Source organism: Scleropages formosus, chromosome 12, assembly GCF_900964775.1.
Source record: "Scleropages formosus chromosome 12, fSclFor1.1, whole genome shotgun sequence".
NCBI lineage: Eukaryota > Metazoa > Chordata > Actinopteri > Osteoglossiformes > Osteoglossidae > Scleropages > Scleropages formosus.
Genome location: NC_041817.1, coordinates 6,644,986 through 6,666,658, shown reverse-complemented (window position 1 = coordinate 6,666,658; position 21,673 = coordinate 6,644,986). Strand labels below are relative to the sequence as shown.

The window sequence follows — 21,673 nt, the reverse complement described above, 5'->3', positions numbered from 1 at the left end:
ATTTAGCTGACGCTTTCTTCCCGAATCGTCTTACAGCGTTAAGCTACTTACAATTATTTACCCATTTATACAGCTGGGTTATTTTTACTGAAGCAATTCAGGGTAAGCACCTCGATCAAGGGTTCTACGGCAGGAAGCGGGATCTGAAGTGGTGACATTTGGATCCGAAGGCAGCAGCTCGAACCACTGTGCTCAGCTGTCCATCGGCTAACCCATAATCAGCATCACCATCCTCATCATCACCAACCACACACCTCCTCTCCTTCAATTTTAGACATCACCAGAATGTACATTGCCTCATGCAAGTTCAAAGTCTTTACACACAGCTCATGTTCTCCCCCCTGGATACTCCTTCGCTCTTATTGATCCTCTTAACACTCATATTTCAAGAGAGCACAAGAAATAAAAACAACCGCTGAATACAGAAACTCCACACATGAACACAAAAACACCTGATTGTGCATCAAATGGGGACAGCTGGTAGTGTAGTGGTTCGAGCTGCTGCCTGTGGACCCAAAGGTTGAATATTCCCTTCCCCCCTCCGGCTATAGTACCCTTGACCAAGGTACTTACCCTAAATTGCTCCAGGAAAGTTACCGAGTTGTCTAAATGAGTAAGCTCATAACTAATAATTGTAACCTTAACATTGGAAGCCACTTTGGTGAAAAGCTTCAGCTAAATCAATAAATGTAAATAGAAACTTGATAGGAAAAAAAGGGAAATGCAACAAATTGTCAGATGTCAAAAGATTCAACAAGCTTTTAAGTGCTCTTCGAAAACATTACACAGGTTATGCAAGTACTTTGTTGATCCCAAAACACAAAAGCAGGTACTTGTTCGTCGTGTAGCCGCGCTGATGAATTCGTCTGGTATGCTCTTACTTCTACACCTCTCTGTACCATAGCCATGGCATGTGGATGGCGCAGATAACGTCTAATTAATGTATTTTGAGGGAGGCTAATGCGAGAGATTCCTGTGGCCACACGTATCAGAATGATTAAAGGCCAGAGGTGAGTTATTACCATTATTGTTTTTTTTATTAATGCCTGAAGATCAAAATCACAATTAATTACATGTCAGACTCTCCGGTGGCACTTGGCCAAGGGGTGACAGCGAGACGGGAAGTCGGGTAACAAAAGATCGGTTGAAGCTGATATACTACTTCGCCATCATAATAAAGCAGTGCAGCTTATTACCATGGTATGATCTTGAAAGAGTCTTTATGTAAGACAAAGGGCAATGACCTCATATGTGCATTTTTCAATAAGCAAACCAGACTGAGCGACACCCTGGAAGACAGGAGGCACATTCTCAGCCAGCTTTGGTGCCTCATGTCAACACACTAGCTTGACGAGTGTGATGGATGCCATCGTCATGAACGTCCTCGTTGTTTAGTAGGAAGGAGACTAGATGTGTCACAGCGGGATTCAGGGGACCTCCTGTTTATTGCAGGAGTCCAGATTAATCCAGCTGTCACCTCTGTGCTTCCCACCATTTCAAGCGTCCCACTTCTCCTGTCTCTCCTGCTCACGCACCCTCCACCCTCATGTTACTCTGCCCTCCCACACATGACACTTCCTTCTTTAGCACCATTACAAGAGGACTACAGGGGTGTAAATGTTGAGGAAATGTAAAAGCATCTCTCTAAACCACTTCCTACCCTATTAAACTATTTATCCTCCGTTGAAATAAAGTAGTAGGAAAGCTAGATGTACTTGTGTTCTGACATGCCAGGTCCCTCAGACTCATTCATCAAAAATTCCAACCATGCTAAAAGTCTACAGAACAAATGGACAAGTCATGAGAGCACTGGCACACCTTGGGTGCACTAGAATCGTAAAATAGACTTCTACATTGGACAAGGCTGAGAGCGAGTGATAGAATCCAACATCCCATGAACAGACCCAGGAGACCCAAGACCTTTTTTCGGTAAAATAATTAATGAATAATATAGCAAGTCAGGCTGCACATAATGGATGAGGTTAAAATCACTGTTTTTCAGACAACTGGTAAGATACCAACAAATCCCACTTTCCAAACCTCCCATCTCCATGCGACTCCTCCCTCGCAGGTGCCACTGCTGACCTCTGGTAATTGTTGGTTTTCAGTCCTGCTCTTGGAGACAACGCTGCCAGCACCAGAAACAGTACTGCTGCTGAACACAGGGCAGACTGAGAGGGAAAACCAGTGGAAAGTGCTTCTTGTGATGGCATGCCCTTCAGAGTGCGATAGGGCAGTTTTTATGGAGCTCTCATCCAACTCAAAATTGCTTGAGGGGGGAGGGAGAGACCACTTTCCCAGTGTCTGCTGTGAGACCATCAAGCTGCATGCCGTGCGAATGGAGCTGTTTGGTCAGGTCAGAGGAAAAGTTATTCAGGTCCAGAGGGGTTTCCAGGTATGTGGGTCTGTAGGGGCAGGCGTGTGTGTGTGGGGGGGGGGGTCACGTCCTTAAGCAAACAAACAGAGGGGAATTTCTGCCATTGTTGCAGCACTGGGTTGAGTGACAGGGCTGTGTTGAGGAGCAGCCTGTCAGCCGAGACGAAGAGAGGTCAGAGCGCTGTGACCCTGCCCGTCATCCTCTGCAGTCCCGGACCAAGTGGCACTTTCAGGAAGTCCATCTCAGTACGTGATGCATGTGTGCCACATGAAACACGGACACAACGATAAACAGACATGGACAGAAACATTGTCTTAAAGAAAAATGCTGCATCTTGACATTACCAACAGTTTATTCACATTTTCATTATTTTATACATAAATAAATCTGTATAAATCAGTAGACTTTGAAAATCAAATTAACATTAGGACTAAAGTAATAAAGTCGGTTACCAGGTGAGATCAAACTTGTGCGTTCCACTGTGGGTTTTAGCACAAGTCATCATGATCTGGTCTCCTGGAAGGTGACCTCTGACCCCCAACAGTACTGTGTAAGGAGCATTGAAGGCTGGAGCCAAATCAAAGGCTGGTTCCAGGTGCTTAACAAAAGTGAGGACAATTGTGCGTACATGGACACTCCTATGGACGCCGGTTTCGCTTGTGAAGCGAAAGAATCCTCGAGGGACACAAACGTGATGCAAGAACCTGTCAGACAGGGGTGCTAACAGCAAGAGTCCACAGCAGTGTGTGCTTGGTCACCTCCTCCTCTGAAGCCAGTGCTGTGAGCCAGGGCCAATTGAGCGGAAGAGTCCCGCCACCCTGCTGTGGGTTCCTGGAACTTCGCAGTCCTGCCATTACTGTTTGCGTGTGTGTATGTGTGTGCGCACATACTTCGCTAAGGGGGTGATGGAGTCAAGCTGTTCCTACCACAGACTATTGGGGGGGGGTCAGAGTTCCTCCATCAGCACCTCGTCCCTGAATGGAGCGCACAGGAATCTCTGCTAGGCCAGCGCCCCCCTCCCTCGGCCTTGCTCACCCTTCCCCGCACCCACTCCAGCCGCCCCAGGTACAAATAAACCTGGTGGCGAGCCCTCCCCGGCCGCTGTCACTCCTCTCGCCAGCGTCATTAATCAGTGCCTGCAGATTAGACTTCAAACGCAAATAAACGGCTCCTTTCCTTTTCGATCCCCCCCATGTCCAGCCCTGTCCACAACTTCCAGCATTCCTCTGGGGGCCTCTAGGATGCACACTGTGACACAACATATAATGTTTAATCCACTGACTCGCACAAAAAGAAGATAAATAATACCTCCAAAATCTGTCGCTGGCATTCTGCCATCATGCCTTCCTTCCATTCATCAGATGCGCCAATACCCATCTCCACATAGACTCTGTAATACTTTTATTTCTAAAAGGCAGCAAATTGTTTACATTACAGTAAGCCAAGATATGTCCATCTGAATGTTCCTGCACAGTGTCTAAAAAGTAGGCAACAGCACCACCTGGTGTCTCAAGTCTGTACCGTGCACGATTCCCACCAGTGCCTTCTCCACAAGTTGCAGAGCGAAATCCAAATTTCTATCGAGTTACTGGGGAGCAGCACCACGGGGACTGGCCGCTGTTATTGCAAGGCCCCTGTGACTGTACTAGAGCAGCAGCAGGAGGCTATACCAAAACAAGCAGACCCTCTGCCCGCTATGGACTCTCTGCTGAGTGACAGCCCGCTCGTCCAATGTTGGTCTGAGTCCATGAGAAACAGGGCAGTTACTGGCGACGACTCCTTCCCATTCATCAGTGTCACAGACGCCGAGTGTGGCAACCCCAAGACTAATGGGCAGGAAGCACAGCTGGAGAAACAACAATATTGGCTGAAAATACCTTTAGAAAACATTAGGCTGGGATTTTTGTACTCCATTTTCAACAAGCTGCAGCAGCTGTTAATCGTGATTCAGTGCTATGTTTATTTAATAATTTGTGCGTGATACTTTGCTCAGGACTGCGGACGTGTGAAACGCACTGGCTGCCCCTGCACTGAATACAGCACTCGTTGGGGAAATGCAAAGCGGAAACCACCCTCACCTTCACGTGACTTTTCAGGAGGTGTAAACCACAGGTAGAGGATGGGAAGGAAGCACAAAGGAAGGTGAATGATGCCAGTGTTCATCACTGACAGTGGACAGGGACAGGACAAGTGTTAAGAGCGCTGGCGATCAGGAAGAAGACACAGCCGAGCAAGACCCCGTGACCAGCTGTCCCAAGCATCCTGTGCACCCCAGAGTTTCAGGGACAGGGCTTAACCTCAGCAACCTGTCACTGTGGCATCCAGGCCTGAACGCTTGGTTATGTGCAGCTTGGTGAGCTCCTCCGCGCAGGTCGGGTGGATGCCCACTGTAGCCAGCAGATCTGAGTAGGTGGCCCCACACCTGGCACAAGAGACACCACATATGGCATACAGAGTACAAGCAAAAGTGGGTTAAATGGACAAATGTTGGCATATGATGCCTATGGAGCATTACGCAATAATCAAAGTTGTATGCTCAAGCTATGGAGTAGAATAACAAGCTATGCAGTAGCATTTAGTAGTTTAAATGATGAACAATACGCAGGGGTTTTTATTAAAATAAGTGGTGTACAGAGGCTAACAATGGGTATTTAAATAACATGGTTTGGTACTTTGTAATAAAAGTAAGAGGGAGACCCTATGTGTTATACCACTGAATAGATGACACTTTGTCCAGGTATGCCTATACATAGTACACTAATATCTCGTGTTATGAAAATTAGTTAAGAATTCCGGAAGACAAAGTTTATATATTTATATTTAATCATATTTTCTTCACCGTCTTATTTTCTAACATTTCTGTTGTACACTGAAAATGTTCTGTGTTTTCACGTGTCATTAGAATAGAGAGTGGATGCTGACAGTGGAATCTTTATGTACCATTAAAGTGCAGATATACAACAAAGTGCACAATAACAGGCACATAAGGGACACTGCTTGAGGGAAAAAAGTTATTTTTGTGGCTTTTTGTTTAGTCCTGATTGTACAAAGAGCACAAAACCGAATAATAAATGTACTGTAAATAATAGCAATTGTAAATTGGCAACTGTGAGGGCTGTCTTACTGAAATCCAAGAGCAAAGCCCTGCACGACTTCTCCTGCACTGGGTCCGGTGAAATGCAGGCCCAGGATGCGCCTGTCTCCGTCACGCTTGCACACCACCTGGAGAAGCCCCATGAGCCAAGTTACCCCACCGTGGTCCCATTGCCATATACTCACGTGGTAAAATCAGCACTCTGACACTCAGAGCCCCACTTCCACTCCACTTGCAAAGTACCTCTCACCTTGATGTAACACTGACTGGCATCTCTTTCAGCTACTGTGAACTCCAGAGGCTTGTAGAAGGCATGGTACACCTGTTAGGGAAGGAATGGCACCCATCTCCTGTAAGGTTATTAAAAAACTTGGAGGAATAATGAGTATGTAGTATGATCCCTTTGAAACAGTACTTTCTGCAGCCCCTGTTTAATACCCTGCAAAACAGAGACATGTTGAAATTTTCTGATGGAGAAACCTGTCAAACACAACTCAGAGAAGCTGGTGATGCTGCACTCTACCTTTACTGAGAACCGCTGCGTGATAAAAATTTCAAAAAGGACACACAAGCTGTGCTGGCAGTGCGTGCAGGGACAGGCCACGCGGACGCCCAGCTGTCAGGGCTGCTTGGGCGATGCCTCCGACGCGGACTGTTTGATCGTCCGTGGCCTGTCATCACCTGTGATGCGTTTCCATCGGGCTTCCCGTCGGCATGTCACTCATGCTGTTGAATCACGCCCTGCACAGCCATGTTTTGGACCTTGTTTAGCGCAGGTGCTGGGGTCTTTACTGACACACTGAGCTCTGTTGTCAGGGCAGCGAGGGAGCAAAATCGTTATTCTGCACACAGGAGGTTGTCTAACCGACAACAGCACAGCTAATTTGTATAATACCCTCTAAGGTGAGATATATCCGGTTGGCCTTTGTTGCTCTTTATGTAAAAGACTTGGAAAGTCCCCCCGAAGGACCATCGCTGCACGATACCTCTCACTTCTCCACCAAAATTGATCTTTTTCTCCACACAGTAACTGTGAAAGCCGCATACGGATGCGGGCCATACCTCGATACCGTCCTTCCCATGCCGTCTCTCGGCCTCCTCCTCGGACAGCCCCACGCATCCGTACTCCAGAGGGGTGAACACTGTGGTAGGCACCTGGGACACAGCAGGAGGACAAAGTCATTCAGGGAGCTGCAGAGCACTGGCAGCCCCAGTTACTGTATTGTTTTTTCCTCGACACAAACAGCTGTCAGGGATGCTGAGGAGCAGCAGTACAGCCATGAACACCAGTCAAACAGGAAGCATACTGCGCAACATTCAACATCCCTAACACTAAAAGCCACTGCACCACCTTAGGTTGGAAGGTCAAGGGTGGGCACCTCTCTTACTTACGTTGTGGTAGTTCATGAGCTCCGAGGAGATGCCGGCCAGCCTGCGGGCAAGCAGCCTCCCGGCCTTGATGGCGGTGGGGGTTAACTCAGGACGGCCCTACGGTCACAGCACCGCACTCGTCAATTCCAGGCACAAAAGACAAATGAAAACACACCCCGATCACAAAAATGAGCTGCACTTGCACTTAAAAGTGCTGTCCACAAAGAGCAAAGAGAAAACGACGGTATTTTATGGTTTTGGCACAGATGAAAACAGAGGGTTATGTCATATGAAGTTTTAAGATTCTAATTTTTGAAGATACTTTTTTTTTTTTTAAAGTAATGCTTTAAGAAAAGTGTTTTTTTGACAGTAACTCTCACCTGTGTTTCTGTTTTCAGTACATCATACGCACTCAAACATATTAATAATGTGGGACCAAATTAATTCTGCTCCCTTCCACAGAGTTTCCAGCTAATGTCTGGTGTTTGTGTGTTGGTGATTGATAACAAGATGACAAATGCTGCACATTTGGGGCAAAGCACCATGGCATTAAGTAGGAAATGTTGAGAATTTTTATTTTCAGGCATTTTAAATTATTGTTAATTTTCATGTAACTTGAACTGAATAAGAATATTAAAATAAAAGTGTTACGTCACTATTACACTTTTACTGACTTTTACGTAGTGGTTGGATTTACAAACAGACTGCCAGTCCCAACTGTGTTCATAAGTTGAGAACCCAGGGTACATCATCAGAAGTACTTGCACTCTCTTAAAGAACCTCACACTGAGAAAAATAGCTTTCAATCAGTTATTCTTTTAACAATGAATATCTGAGTATGACAAATTTATATTACTAACACGTTACAAAGCACATACATGTGATCATCATAATTAATTCTGCAGTTATACTCTACACCGCCTGTAGCTGTAATGTGACATAAACCCAACTCTGAAAGTCTGACCTAAGTCAACATCAGCCTGTTTTACACCTCCTCCAGCCATGTCTGTGTGTGTGTACAACGTGTGAGAGCGTGCTCCGAGTGTGTGCGAGTGTAAGAGCGCCACCCAAGTTGCGTCATTAAAGTGTGTACCTTGGCTCCACTTGATTCGAGTGCTGTTCAACTTGTTTTTTTATGCAAACATTTTTTTTTTTAAACTGCCTGCAAAAAGTGCTTTGCACACACTAGCGGATGTTACAGCGCGTCCTTTCAAAACAAGACACCCTGGCATCTGGGAAATTGGCCTCTTCTGGCTCTCCCCACACACCGCCCTTTCTTCACAGGCCCGTTTTTAATGTGACGACATGTCAGGAACGGGCAGGCCGCAATCCACACAGCTGGACAGTTTTCAGCACAGATGGGACATCCAATTGTCCCGAGTCATTCACGGTGTCAGGGCTTTTGGAAACACCGCAGCTCTTAACTGCAGCGCGGTTACCTCAGGGTGTTTTCGATGGGAGACGGGTCTGTAAGCGTGTGCTTCTCACATACAGCTGCAGCAGGAATGTCTTACAACACAGCTGCCAGAGAATGATTTCTATTATAAAGCTGCCAGTTTCACCTCCGTGCCAGGAAACAGCCACGCTCGAGGCTCACCTCCCCAATGTCGCCGATAGCGTAGATGTGTTCTACAGACGTCGCCTCGTCCTCAGTCACAATTATTTTGCCCGTATCCTTATTGTGTGCCACACCGACCCCTTCCAGGTTAAGACTCCTGGTTTCAGGGGCTCTCCCTTTGGGCAAAAGGAAAACAAACATTCACAGTTGGCCTGGCAACGCAAACCCCACCCCTTCTGAGTGGCAGCTTAAGCGCTTGCCGTTAATAACCGATAACATTCTGCTGCAGGGCTAACTGTGGCCATGTTTTGCCAGTTGCTCCTCTCACAAGAAAGTAACAAACCTTATCAAGCAGCCAGAGGAGAAAACATCTGCATGGTTGGGGCGGGGGGGGGGGGTAGGAAAAGGGCTTCAGTGAGCTACATAAAGAGTAAACATGGTGTTGCATCCCATATGCCACCTGGGCCTTGTTGTCCTGTCTGTCACTTCCTCCGAACAGCTGACAGACGCTGTCGACACTCCGATCATCTCCCTTCTTGGGACAAGCAGCCCGCTATGGCCCGCAGCCCCTCCCCGTTCCCTACCCTCCCCCCAGCACCCAGAGGTACAGCAGTCGATGCTATCACGCAACAAAAATAATAAACCCCCCGGCACCCTTTTCCTGGCTGGAGCCGGGAAACAGCTTCCTCCTGCTCTGCACAGAGCTCTGGGATTGGAGGGGGTCAGCTTGGTTGCTGGTGTTACCAGGGTGCCCCCTTGGGGAGAGGGGGCTGCGACAGAGGTGGCGGAGAAGCATTTCCGGGAAAAGAGCCGTACAGCATGGGCTACATTTATATTTATGCCTTTAGGAGGCACTTTTCAAAGCACCTATGGCCTTTTAATTTTGGACCCCCTCCAAGCGACTAGAGGTGGAGGAGCATAGCGCTCCTGTTAGAGTGTAGAGAGTGATCGGGCCCTTTAGGTAAAAGGCTGCAGGTCTTTTGACTGTCTTGTAGGCCATAACACATTGTCTTGAGCTTGATACAAGCAGAAACAGAAAGCAATTGGAGAGAGACAAGGAGTGGAGACACATGGGAACGCTTTGGCAGGTCAAACACCAATGACCACCACTCCCGCATGCTCCCTGCTCACCAGCGTATCATGATTCACAGTGCTGTAGGCTTATTGGAGTACAAGTGTGGTAGAGGCAAACATTTCACACCAGACTGAACAGCACTACGCAGGTTGGCCGGAGAGCCCAAGCTGGTTTCCATAATGGAGTTGTACACTAGACAGAGAAAACAAACAAGTCTGTTGGCGTTGCTGTTTCTTGCCCTCGGAAATGCTGTTTTTCATTCACTGAGCCTAACGTGGCCGTGGTGGTGTCAGGTGGTCCAAGTGCAGACATTCCCACCCCCTCAACACCCTTCGGGATTCTTTTCAAAACGTCCTTGAGTCTGCAGTGACGAACATCCTCCCCCGTGTCCTTTTTCCACTGCTGCATGAGAAGGAAAAACACTCCCTGCTCTGGTCATCACATCACTGTGTGTATCGTACTTCTATACAGAGAGAGTCCACTGTCCAGCTGTACTAATCCGGACCGGGCTACATAGGTTCAATATCAATGTGTGCTCCTGCGGCCTGAGCTCAGTGCTGCTTTGTAATATGTGTTTGTCTGCACCTGATAAGAGGCCTTTCAGATGTGGCCATATAGCAGTGGCACACAAACAGGCAACAGATGGGAAGGGCAGGAAACCACAGCACCACCCAGCCCATCAGCCACTGCTGCTTTTCTGTCCAGAAATTAAAAGAATTCATCAGCAGTTTCAACAGGGCATAAAGGTTAAAAAGGAATTAAAAAAGACATTTGAGCCAACAGCTTTCTGCTCAGTTAGCCAGTCAAACGTTGTCTTTTAGCAGCTGCAGTGAAACTTGGTCCACAGTTAAAAAGATCAGGCCACAAGACCAAGCAGTGAGAATGTGAATCTCAAACATGACCAGATAGATCACAATACTGACCTATTCAAAACACCACGCTAGTCTTCAACAAGTCCCAGATAGTGACGTCCACTCCTAAAGTATCATGGCTTTTCACATGGCCCCTTAGTGGAAGATCATTGTCAGGGTTTATACTTATCATCAGACAACTAGAAGCTCTGGTTTAAAAAAATCTAGACAAAAAAGCTAAAGAATAAGTAGAACATGTTAATGTAAACCAAAGTACACAGAGATCACAGCAAATAAAACCAAATAAATATGTTCAGATAAAATTACACTTTGCTGTGACATTGCATCTAATTATGCCCATATTTTCTCCACTTTTGCATCAGTCAGGAGTTTTTTATCCTTGCCTCCACAGCCAGATGGACATTTCCTCACCACTTTATCACAGAATACATTACTATCTTTATTCTGTTTCAATTTAGATTACTTATTACTTTAAGATATAATGTCTTCTGAAAATACGTATTATATGTGGCTTGTCATTTGCTTTATCTGTCAAGTGTTATATAATGATACATGGCATATTAAATTTTTCACATATAACATACCCTGGCCATGCAATACTTTTCTGTGCTTTGTGATGAGGAAGAGCAGCTTGAAGATACACCTCCTTGTGTCAGTCAGTAAGGAGACACAGGGATCATCAGCACTCCTTGTTTGCACAATATGGTCTTGCCTAAGTTAGGGGAGCAACTGGGAGGGTCCTCTCTCCCTCTGCTGCATCACAAACACACACTGTGAAGGATGGCGCACTTTCTGACAGCAATGAGATGGCTCTTCAGAAAGAAACGTAGAAGTACTCCTTGGTGTCCTGCTGAGTCATATAAGAGAAGTGAGGAACATCACCACCGATCTGACTTGCACAGTGGTGTGCTACAGCGCACAGGCCACTTGGCTCTCTTGGCACCCTGTACGGACTCAATAGAGTACATGCAGACACAGCGGGTTTCTGCACGCCCCCGATGGGCTCTGACACGGCACGATGGGGGGGGGCGCGCGCGCCATTTGCTCCCTCTCAGGCAAGGAGGCCTGCGGAGCGTGTCCTCAAACCCCTGCGCAAATATTTACCCTGCCCCTAGTTTCTGGACGAGACTAAGAACAGCCAAGTTCAAGCCCACAAAGAAATCCCTCCTCCTCCTCCTTCTGGTAGGTCTCATATCCTAGACCAGGAAACCAGAAGTCCTGAATCTCTATGTGCACAGCAGTCAGCATGCCGTGACAAAGGCCCTGTGGGCTGTAGCACAGGGAAGACCTTGGCGTTCACACGAATTCCCACTGACCTGGATGCAAGCAGAAAAGTGATGCGAGGAGCAAAGGCCTCTGGGACAGTCCAGGTGACAAGCGTTCGTGCGACGACTGGCAGGGGAAAAAAAGACATTGCACTGCTTTCCACAGATGTGCAGGGAGGCAGGAAGCCCGGGAGAAAGAACAAAGAGGGGAACGCGGCGCCCCCAGCATGGCACATCCTGGCTAAGACTCGCAGTGGGCCCTCTGGCGGGCCATTAAAACTTCCTCCGATGATTCCATCGCTGAGCATTTATTGCTTTGTTTTGGACCTGATTCCGTGGGTCTGCTGACGGTGCACTCTGTGGTAATCAAGTATGAAATGAATAACTGAGGAAGAGCTGAACTAATGACACCTCTAAAGAGTCCTGAGCAACAACGGCATTCACGCACCGGGCGGTTACTGCGGACTGTGACACTTAAAGAACAGACAAGTCTGCAGCTGCGGCAAAAACTAAAAATAAACGGGGAGGAAGTTCCGGATTAACAACTCTTTACTGACTAGGTTTATGTTTACATGTATTTATATTTATACATTTAACTGATACAAGTTTTTCTCCAAAGTAACACACAATTAAGCTATTTAATGTGATTAATCCATTTATACAGCTAGGTAATAATGTTTACTCTGTCGTTTCATGCTAAGTACCTTGTTCAAGAGTACTACAGCAGGGAGTGGGATTCGAACCTGGGTCCTTCGTGTGGAGGGCAGCTGCTGCAACCATTGTCACCTGCTGCTGCATTGACTATTTTGAAGAACATTTCAGCAACTTGCACACAGACAAGCATGCACACAGACACACGTAGACACACACATCACTCACCTACAGCCCACAATACGGTGTCAAACGTGGCCTGTTCCTCGCACTGGGAGTTTGTGTCTGCCCATGTGACCTGTAGGGCCCCCGATGGCAGCTTCTCCACTTTCTTGGGGATGCAGCGCCACAGGAACTGGGTGCCATGTGAAGCCATGTGGGCCGTTACCAGGCCAGCCATCTGCTGTGTGGGCACATCCACCACAACTGTCATTACGCCACCCTGTTATGTCTTTTCTCACACCATTTGGGCCACTGACACTCACACCCTTGCAATCCGTGTGTGTAGACGGCATGTACTGTGATCCTCACAGCTGTTTCTCACATTTACATTGGTATCGTGGGCAAGCACAGTTAGGCTTTCAAGAAGCCCATCGGTCCAGCTGCCCCCTTGTGCAGGAGGGTGCACGTATTGGGGGTGGCTGTTTGCTGGCAGCTCAGAACCACCACCCATCTCACAGTGCCCCTGGAGCAGTTCCTACATGCTCTGCTGTGGTTTGCTGGGCCAGGCTGCACTGAGACTGGGCCAAGTGGGATACAGTAGGCCACTGCCACCTCAGGTCTCCTGCTGGGACTTAGTAATGGCACCTGAGCCTCTAACTTTTAATGAGAACCTGGAAAAACTGCTTAGAAAATGAACAACAGATCATAATATCAAAGTGTACAAAAAAAAATTGGGAACAGTTCCAAAGTGTCAACATTTCTAGACTGGCAGCTGAGCTGTGCATTCTTGGATTCTGGAGGGAGGGGGGGTTTGGTTACTGTGATGACATTACAATGACATTTGTTAAGGATCAACTTCCTGCCACTGAAAGAACTGCCTTCAGGGTGCGAGTTGCAAATGATTTAGAGTATGGGGTGAATACTAGAGCTGTCTGCAGTGAAGGTAACATTGGCCAAGCACGTTTGCACGTATAAAGAATATGACGTGGTGGATGCTCATTTAGACATGTTTAATGCAACAGAACGTTACTAATGTAATAGAGTACCACATTGGCCCACTCAAGCACATTGGGAGATCACATAGTCACTTTAAGCATTCTCATGTTCTGAGTTCTCTGGCTGTCTACTGGTATTATTGTTATTGCTGTTATCATTATTTATTGTTATTGCTATTTGCATTACCCACTGTCATTGTCACTGCCATTGTTTTGCGCAGTATTTCCGTTGTCTTTGTATTTGTTCATAGTCTGTGCAGAAGCATTCACGAAAAGAATTTCATGATACTTGTACACGATACTTGTACCTATGACAATAAACCTGAAACTTGAGTAAATATAAGGTAACTAAGTTTGAGCACAGAAGTGGAAATAGCTGCATGACTAAATATAAACTAAGTATAACAGATGACACTCAACAAATATATTTCTGTGGAATATATAGTATTTTCTCAGTGCAAAGTTTTAACTAATCTGGTAGTTTAGAAGCTAGATGCCAACAGAGGAATATTAATGTACTTTCAAGTGAGGAAGTGGATGATAATGTGCACGTCAGAACATTACTGGTTAACTAGTTTAGCTAGTTAAAACGACCCCTGAAGTCATGAAAGTCATAGAATCAATTTAAAAATTTTAACATTTTAAACTAGACAACTGTCTTAAGTATGATCACATTTGAGTCATCAGTTCTATGTACACGAAAAGGTGTTTTTTCTGTATCAATGGTCCGAGCAGAAACATTTAGTCTAGACCTGCAAATGATGTCACAAGAAAAGTGCTCACTGCAAGGCGACATGCCTGCAGAAAAACCATCTCATGTTGTGGAGACAGCGTTCTGGAACTTGTCCATGGTATAGTTCAGCTGTCCTCTTTCCAACCCAGCGTGAATGCCTTCATTCAAAACGGATTCCAACTGAACTCACCGCACCGCTATTCCTCCTGCCGTTTACTGTTAGCAGAAGCGACAGAGTTCTGTATTATACGGACTCATGCGAGAGGTGTTGGGCCAGACTGACAATACCCGAGTGGTGTCTGGACTAGGGCCCAGCAAACATACCTGGTCAAATCCACGCAGGGCTATGCTGCGCACCATGATGGTGGTGTCGAGCCCAATGCCTGTCAGAAAACCAGCACACTCCAGGGCCACATCTGCAAGGCAGCGAGTTTAGGAATGGACTGACACCAGCTTGAAGTAACCCATTCACTGGCTTCTCTGTGACTTCTTTGTGAGCCCCAGGCGACAACCACACTGAGATCCACTGAGAATGAGGAGGAAGAGCACGGGTCGTATGTGACAGTGAACACTTCGCATGGCCTCCTACACACACCAGTAGTGGGACAGAGCTGTAGCAGAGTTCCCCTTAGGAGCTCTCAAGGATACAGCTGGCACCAACGACAAGCCTGGAAGAAAAGGAGAATAACCAGCATGAGGGAAACTGCCTGAGAATTTCAACTAGCAGATTTGTTACAGGGCATGTGTTTTCATTACTGTTGGAGCTCTCACATAAATTTACCCCCCTCCTCTCTAAAGCACCACTCTGCATACATTTCACACAGTATTTTACATTTAATCTGTCCAATCCTTTAGAAGGCAAAAAGCAGGAAAAACACTGCGTGAAATTATGACTCTTACAATAAAAATATTCTTTTTTCCCCCACAAATAAGTAAACAGATTTCCTATCAGTATGCTTAGAGAACAGACAGCACTGAGAGATTACCTATTTTAAGAAAGGCTGTTTACTCAGGAGTCAAAAGACAGATGTCATGGCTGTACTGAGAAAACTCTCAGAATTCCTGCTTCCTCACCAGTGGGATAAATGTGTGAGAGAAGGTGGTTGGGGGCAGGGAGGTGCTGATGGGCTGTGTGTGGCCCCGTTGAATCAAGCCACTAATCCGTGTGAGGTACCCGCTGCAAGAGCTGCTTAGGAGTTGTCACAGCTAATCCCTGCAGAACCGGGTCCTGTGTTGCTGAGACCGCCTGCACCCATATGGGCCAGCAGTGTGGGCATGATGGGAAGGAGGTGGGGGTGTAAAAGTCAGCACTTTTTACTTGGCACTGTTGCTTCACCCCAAAACATGCAAATGTACACCGTCATTCCCACCAGCACCTTAACGCACATGTACCGTGGGGTAGGCCTACAGGATTAAAAAGGGAACTTTGGGCTGTTCCCCATGCCCAATCTCATCCCTGTGATGTGGGTCCAGCAGCTCTACTACCTGCACTGTGAAAACTGCTGTCAGTGGAGGAGAACTGTGAAGAACAAACCAACTGTAGAAACAGGCCTCAGGGCCCAGGCGCCACACCGACAGCAGCACTGTTCCATCCAAAGTTTCAAGGCACAGCTACTGGATTTTTCTTTTTTTTTTTTTTTTTTAAATTTCCCAGCTGCCACCCACTCTGTCTTTTTAACACCCAAATTCCACTGCACAGACATCTGTGTCTGGAGGCCACTCTTTGTTGTGGCAGGCCGTAGGAGTTTGGCTCAAACTCTATATTAACCTTGGGCTGTTCAGTGCTATGGTGCTGCTGTGTGATAACCGAGCTGTAGGAGCATCACTGTGGCCTTCTGGGTGGCTGACGCATGTCTGGCTACCAGCTCAGTGCCCCCCCACACTGAACCCCGCACCCCTCTGCCGAGTGCTCACAGCTCATGGGAGCGAAACAGAGAAAAGCCGCGTTGCTCCTGCAGGCTTTATTTGAACTGAAACTGAGGAATTTGGTGTGTAAACACTGTACTCCCTCAACACACTGTTACAACTTGCGCTCGAAGACAAACGGACAGAAGAAAAGTGCTGCACTGTGTCCTTTTAATATGCCAAACCTGACTTTGATTTCTCCTGTGGGCTCTTTTTCAGAAATTTAATTATGCATTTGTGGGCTTCCCTGTGACAATCCCAAGTGCTTTCCCTGCTCACACTAAACTCAGATCCTTTAACGTGCTCAAACGAAGTAAAAAAATTTCTAAATTCGACAGGGGGGCATCTGCCAAATGACATGGCTTATGCACATATGGTAGAAATAAACTTGACAGAATTAACACACAAACACTGAACCATGGAAGTCAAAACTATACTCCAAGTTAGCAGTTTACAGGGGTGTGTTTGGAACTGGAGACACCCTGAAGAATGCAGACTACTGGTACAGGCTACTGATCCCGAACACAGAAGCCATCGCCTCTTCGGCATCTTCGCAAAGCAGTCTGGCAACAAAGTGCTGCTCAAAAACTGATTCACAATGCGTGTGAATCGGTGAGTGTGTGCGTATTATGTGGCTATCCTCCAATGGCCTGGCTTCCAAGCAAGGTTGTACCCTCCCTGCCTTGCATGCACTGTTTCTGGGATAGGGTCCAGACCACCATGACCCTGATCATGACCAAGTGGATAGTCAAACCGAGTGAGCAAGTGAAATTCAGGGTAAGCACAGGTCTTAGGAGTATTACAGCAGGAGGCAGGCTTGAACCTGGATGCTTTGAGCGCAAGGAAGCACTAATCCCTAACCACCTCCTGTTCCAAATGTTTAAAACAATTATATTGTGTCAAAAAAATATCAGCAAGCTGATGATCTATTCTTCTGCTTGTACAAAAAATGGGATTAAAATGTTAGACTTTTAATGCCATCAGGTGGTGGAAGTGAAGAACTGCAGGCTGCAACTCTCCCCCCCCAATCCTGTTGTGGGAAACAATAGCTCAGTGGCCACATTGCTGTAGAACCTTAAAAACACACCAAGAGGCAAGCTTGTGATTAGTTACTTATATTGAGGAATCATGGGAAGGGATATAGAGTCAAGCTTAGATATTAGCTTAGATACTATACACACGCGTGCACGCACGCACATGCACACACACGCGCGCACACACACACAGTGGTTGAAACCGCTTGTCCTGAGTGGGGTCATGGCGAGCCGGAGCCTCACCCGGCAACACGGGGTATAAGGCTGGAGGGGGAGGGGACACATCCAGGACGGGATGCCAGTCCGTCGCAAAGCACCCCAAGCAGGACTTGAACCCCAGACCCAGAGAGCAGGCCCTGGCCAGATCCACTGCTCCACTGCGTCCCTCATCTTAGATATCAGATTCACACTATTTCTCTCAGCCTTTATAGTTTTAGAACCAAAGCACTGACCTCCGCCACACCTGGAAGATGGTAAAGCAATGAGTAACCATGCGGCTAGCACTTTATAAAACCCTGAGGGGGCTGAGGTGACTGATAGATGGGAACTGCTGAACACCAGTCACTTACGTCTTTCCAGGAGACTTGTTCATCCAGAAGATGTCATCGCTCGTGATGCCGTGCTCCATCGCGCCTGGGATCTAAAGTAGGTCATAAAAAACACTTCATCACTTATAGCAAGCTTGATGACGGACTTCTACCTGACAACATTTTCGGCTGATTGACAGCCTCTGTCATCTTATTCCTCTGATAGTCCTTTTGATGAAACGGCACGAACAAACATCTGTCAGAACACCCCTACACGACACATGCAAAACATGGAGCCTTGTTCTTTGTTGGTTTGTTATTTCCCGTGTCCTTTACTCAACAACGGGACCTCTCAGCCCCAGGATCACTACAGGGAGGCCGCCTTTTGAATCGACTTGGGCAATAAAAACAGAGGCTGAAGGAAAAAGGAGAGTGCTCCTTTTCCTTTGACCACTGAGCCGAACATGGTCGGTCTGCAAATAGAAGACTGTGACCTCGAAAGCACGGGACTCATGACACTAAGGGTGGGAGGGCTCGCCTGCACACTCACATGCGCCGGGTACTTTGGCCGCCCTCCAGTTGCTATGACGATGTTCTCTGCGGTCAGAACTGTCTGAGGACATAGCAAGTAGGAGATTAAATACACAATGCTCCTAAGGAACATGAAAAAACACTGCTCTGTAGGAGCCCTGAATAAAACACATCACCCAGCACTATCTTACCTCCTTCCCAGCCCTGTTTGTTCCTACAATGGTATGTTCATCCATCAGTCTACCTTTCAGGTTTAAATACTTCACTTTCCTGTCAGAGACAAAATGATGTGACAGGTTTCATGGAACCAAAAGCCTTTTAATAGTTTTGCATGGGGACATGTTGTACAGTTAAACTGTCAGGTGCGAGATTCTTGACTAGAAATGACAGTCAGTCAATGGCACATATTGAAGACCTCTTAACAAATGGGTTTCTGTGTGTGTCTGCCTAGAAAACAACACCTGTTTACCCTTCAGCGATTGAGACAGAACGGTTCAGTTAATTGTGTTATACTGCTGAAACCTTGGGGCACCGACAAGTTTGTATTTTAAAGGAAAAGTCTTAGACTAAACAACAATGAATGACGTAGGTGTTCTGACAAGTTATTATCCTATGGGACTGGAAACAGTTCTCTCAAACCCTTGTAAACTGTACAAGTTTGAGCAGATTAGAAACTCAGAGGAACATAAGGTACTGTGTGGCTCCGATGTGGTAGAATGAATTCCCGGTGTTACTCAGAAATGCTGAATCCCACCTGAGACTTCATAGGGAACTTTAATCTATGCTGCATGAACACACTGGACTGAAGGGGTATCCCTTTGTAACTAAAGAAAGGACCTCAGAGGAGCTGCAAAAGCAAAACATTTATAAAAATATAGCTGTGCTTTTGGTGTAGCTTGGAAACATCAGTCCTCAAACGAACTACATTTTACAGACTGCTTTATCATGCTATTACTCACTTGTCCTGCAACTGGACACGGTGTCCCCAGTTTAAAGATTTGACATGGTTCTGTACAGCAGAGCTCATGGATGTCCTGTGGAACACAAGTAAAGTTCTTAAGGGTACATGAGAATATACAACACAGCATATGTAGAGAAGAGTAAGCAAGAGTAGAAATGGCACAGCCTCTTGGCAGGGCCTGTTTTCAAAGAAATGGAAAAGGACACTACTGGAATATTCTACATATCTGAGGGTATCTAGCACATTTTTAGGAGATCAGAGCTCCCTCCACTGGCTTCTTGGGGCTGCCCGTGTCAAGTTCATGCTCTGCTTACAGCCAACAAGACAGTCAAAAATCTGCATCCCAATACCTACTAGATCTCATCATTCCATACCACCTCAAGCTGCTTGTTGATCCCTCCCACAAGGGGTCCAAAATGAAAAGTCCATAGGTCCTTGGTTTTGGCCCCGATGTGGTGGAATGAATTCCTGGTGTTACTCAGAACTGCTGAATCCCTCCTTTCTTTCAAGAATGGTCTCAGACCCATTCCTTTTGGACCCACTTCTCCCCTGACCTCTAACATTACCTAATCTGTCATAATGATCTTTCAATCTCCTATCTGATCATCAGTTCTACAGGTAACTATTAGTTTAATACATGCTGAGAAAAAAGGTGGTGTCAGAGAAAACCTGAGCTTTGATAATCATGCATCTGCATCTGAAACACTGAAGCTCTTCTTCTGTTGCAAAAATTTTGTCTAATTTGAACTGTAGGATGCTTTAGAGAAATCATGAATGCAAGAAGTTGTTTCTCAGTATTTGCACACCAAACTGTCACAGAAGAGCAACAGGATGTTCTGGGAACTGTTTGATCACTCGTCCCCTAGTACTTGCCAGTCATGGGACACCTTGTCGGGGATGCTCCAGCCATACTTGGCTGCATCTTTCACTGCTCCCCCCAGCAGGGCAGACTGGTGCATGAGCTTTTTGGGGATGCAGCCCACATTCACACAGGTACCACCCAGACCCCACTTTGTGCCTATGGAAAGAATGACACTTCCTTTACCAACCACGCAAAGCAGCCCTCGGAGAAGCAAAACCTCCCTTTGTACTCCTAGCGTCTCTTTTTGCTAATGTAATGTACACATTGCATTTTCTATGAGATGTACATCGCTTTGGAGAAACGCATCTGCTAAATGAATACACGTAAATGTAACATAAGAGCGCAATGATGCGTACTGGTATGCTGAGGCAGACCGTGAAGTCTGTAGAACCACCCTATCACCCCTCACCTTTAGGGGATGGCTCTACATAATCCAGCACAGCAACTCTCTTCCCAAGTTGAGCCGCTACAAATTAGAAATGGAAAGATTAAAACTTGAACAGCTGTCTGACGGATCCCATACCATAACATCCTGAGCAATTTCTGCCAAGAAGAACGCATCACTAGACTGAACAATACTGCAAAATAAAACAAGAACAAACCCAACACTTGCACGTTGCTTACCTTCTTTTGAACATGCCAAGCCTCCGGACCCCCCACCGACAACCACAAGGTCATAGTCATATTTTCCTTTAAAAACAGGAACAGAGACAAGACAGAGATTTTACAGCACTTTACTGTGTTGCACTGCAGGATAAAAATAAAGGCTGTCTTTGCCTGTACTTCACGGCATAATATTTATTCATGTTTATAACATTAAGTCGACAAATTGATATTATCATTGATTGTCTGAGTGAAATGATAGTAGTCCAGTCTTAGTCCAGCTGTGTGTAATTCTGTAATCTGAGTTAAACTCAAAAGTCATTAAATACAAATTATTAAAACTGCGCCAAATATAAGGTGGTTTCTGAAGAAGAAAAAAGAAATCGCTTAACAAATAGAAAATAGAATTTTTAAGACGACTAGTTAGTTTAAAAATTCACTTGACTCAACCAGACCAGAGTCTTGTCTTGCTGGTCCATACTAGGCAAACCCTTCAAATTTTAAACTGTACACTCTTGTTAATATTCACTTTAAATCTTCTGATGTATGAAAATAATTTCGACTGACACTTGAAAAGCATACCTGCTAAGTTTCGACTTAAAATATGCCCAAACACCGTCTTTCGAAACCGGTACCTGCCTTTACAGAAGGCAGCCATATTGTTGATACAAAAAGACCCTAATGGCACTGAGTTGTCTAAGAATTTGCCTGTTTCGTTGACAGGTCATAAAGGACCCCTTCCGAGAATGGGGTGTCGAAAAATTCGCCTGTTTTTTTTTTTTTAAATTTATTTTTTTATTTATTTTTAATTACACACGACTTCAACGGAGTCTGAGGTGTGCAATGCTGTAGTTTTTCAGTTTTATTGTTCTGTGATACAGCCATTAGCAGGGCAAGGCGAAATGTTATGTATAGGAAGTTATTTTGACAGCAGTGTGGCACTTAAACCTCTTCTGTATAACTGGAAATAAATAACCATTGTTTTTATCCAGGATTTAGCAGGACTGTATGTGCAATATAGTATAAATACTGTACATCTATATCTGTTTAAACAACCCAGTTCTCTTTGCCAAAATATTATATTTTTCATACTTTAA

The 21,673-nt window shown here is 45.9% G+C and overlaps 1 protein-coding gene across 1 annotated transcript; it reads right to left on the bottom strand.

Annotated features, from left to right (window-relative positions):
* Positions 1 to 2,711: 2,711 nt before the first annotated feature.
* On the bottom strand, positions 2,712 to 21,246 carry txnrd2.2 (thioredoxin reductase 2, tandem duplicate 2). Its single transcript, XM_018762529.2, has 17 exons — positions 21,159 to 21,246; positions 20,598 to 20,663; positions 20,383 to 20,439; positions 19,985 to 20,129; positions 19,110 to 19,184; positions 18,342 to 18,420; positions 18,170 to 18,232; positions 17,662 to 17,732; positions 14,802 to 14,821; positions 14,478 to 14,569; positions 12,492 to 12,666; positions 8,440 to 8,576; positions 6,864 to 6,959; positions 6,534 to 6,626; positions 5,722 to 5,793; positions 5,502 to 5,599; positions 2,712 to 4,799 (listed from the first exon to the last, which is right to left on the bottom strand). The coding sequence occupies exons 1-17, from the start codon at positions 21,232 to 21,234 to the stop codon at positions 4,676 to 4,678; spliced, it is 1,539 nt and encodes a 512-aa protein (XP_018618045.2). The 5' UTR covers positions 21,235 to 21,246; the 3' UTR covers positions 2,712 to 4,675.
* Positions 21,247 to 21,673: the final 427 nt, after the last annotated feature.

Bases quoted from the DNA above. Each gene is read 5' to 3' on its own strand.
- txnrd2.2 (XM_018762529.2), bottom strand. From the start codon at position 21,234: ATGGCTGCCTTCTGTAAAGGCAGGTACCGGTTTCGAAAGACGGTGTTT. The intron at 18,421-19,109 runs GTGAGTAATAGC...TGTCTCTGACAG, and splicing joins CGTGTCCAGTTGCAGGACAA to GAAAGTGAAGTATTTAAACC. The intron at 14,570-14,801 runs GTATCCTTGAGA...GCTGCCTTGCAG, and splicing joins GCTTGTCGTTGGTGCCAGCT to ATGTGGCCCTGGAGTGTGCT.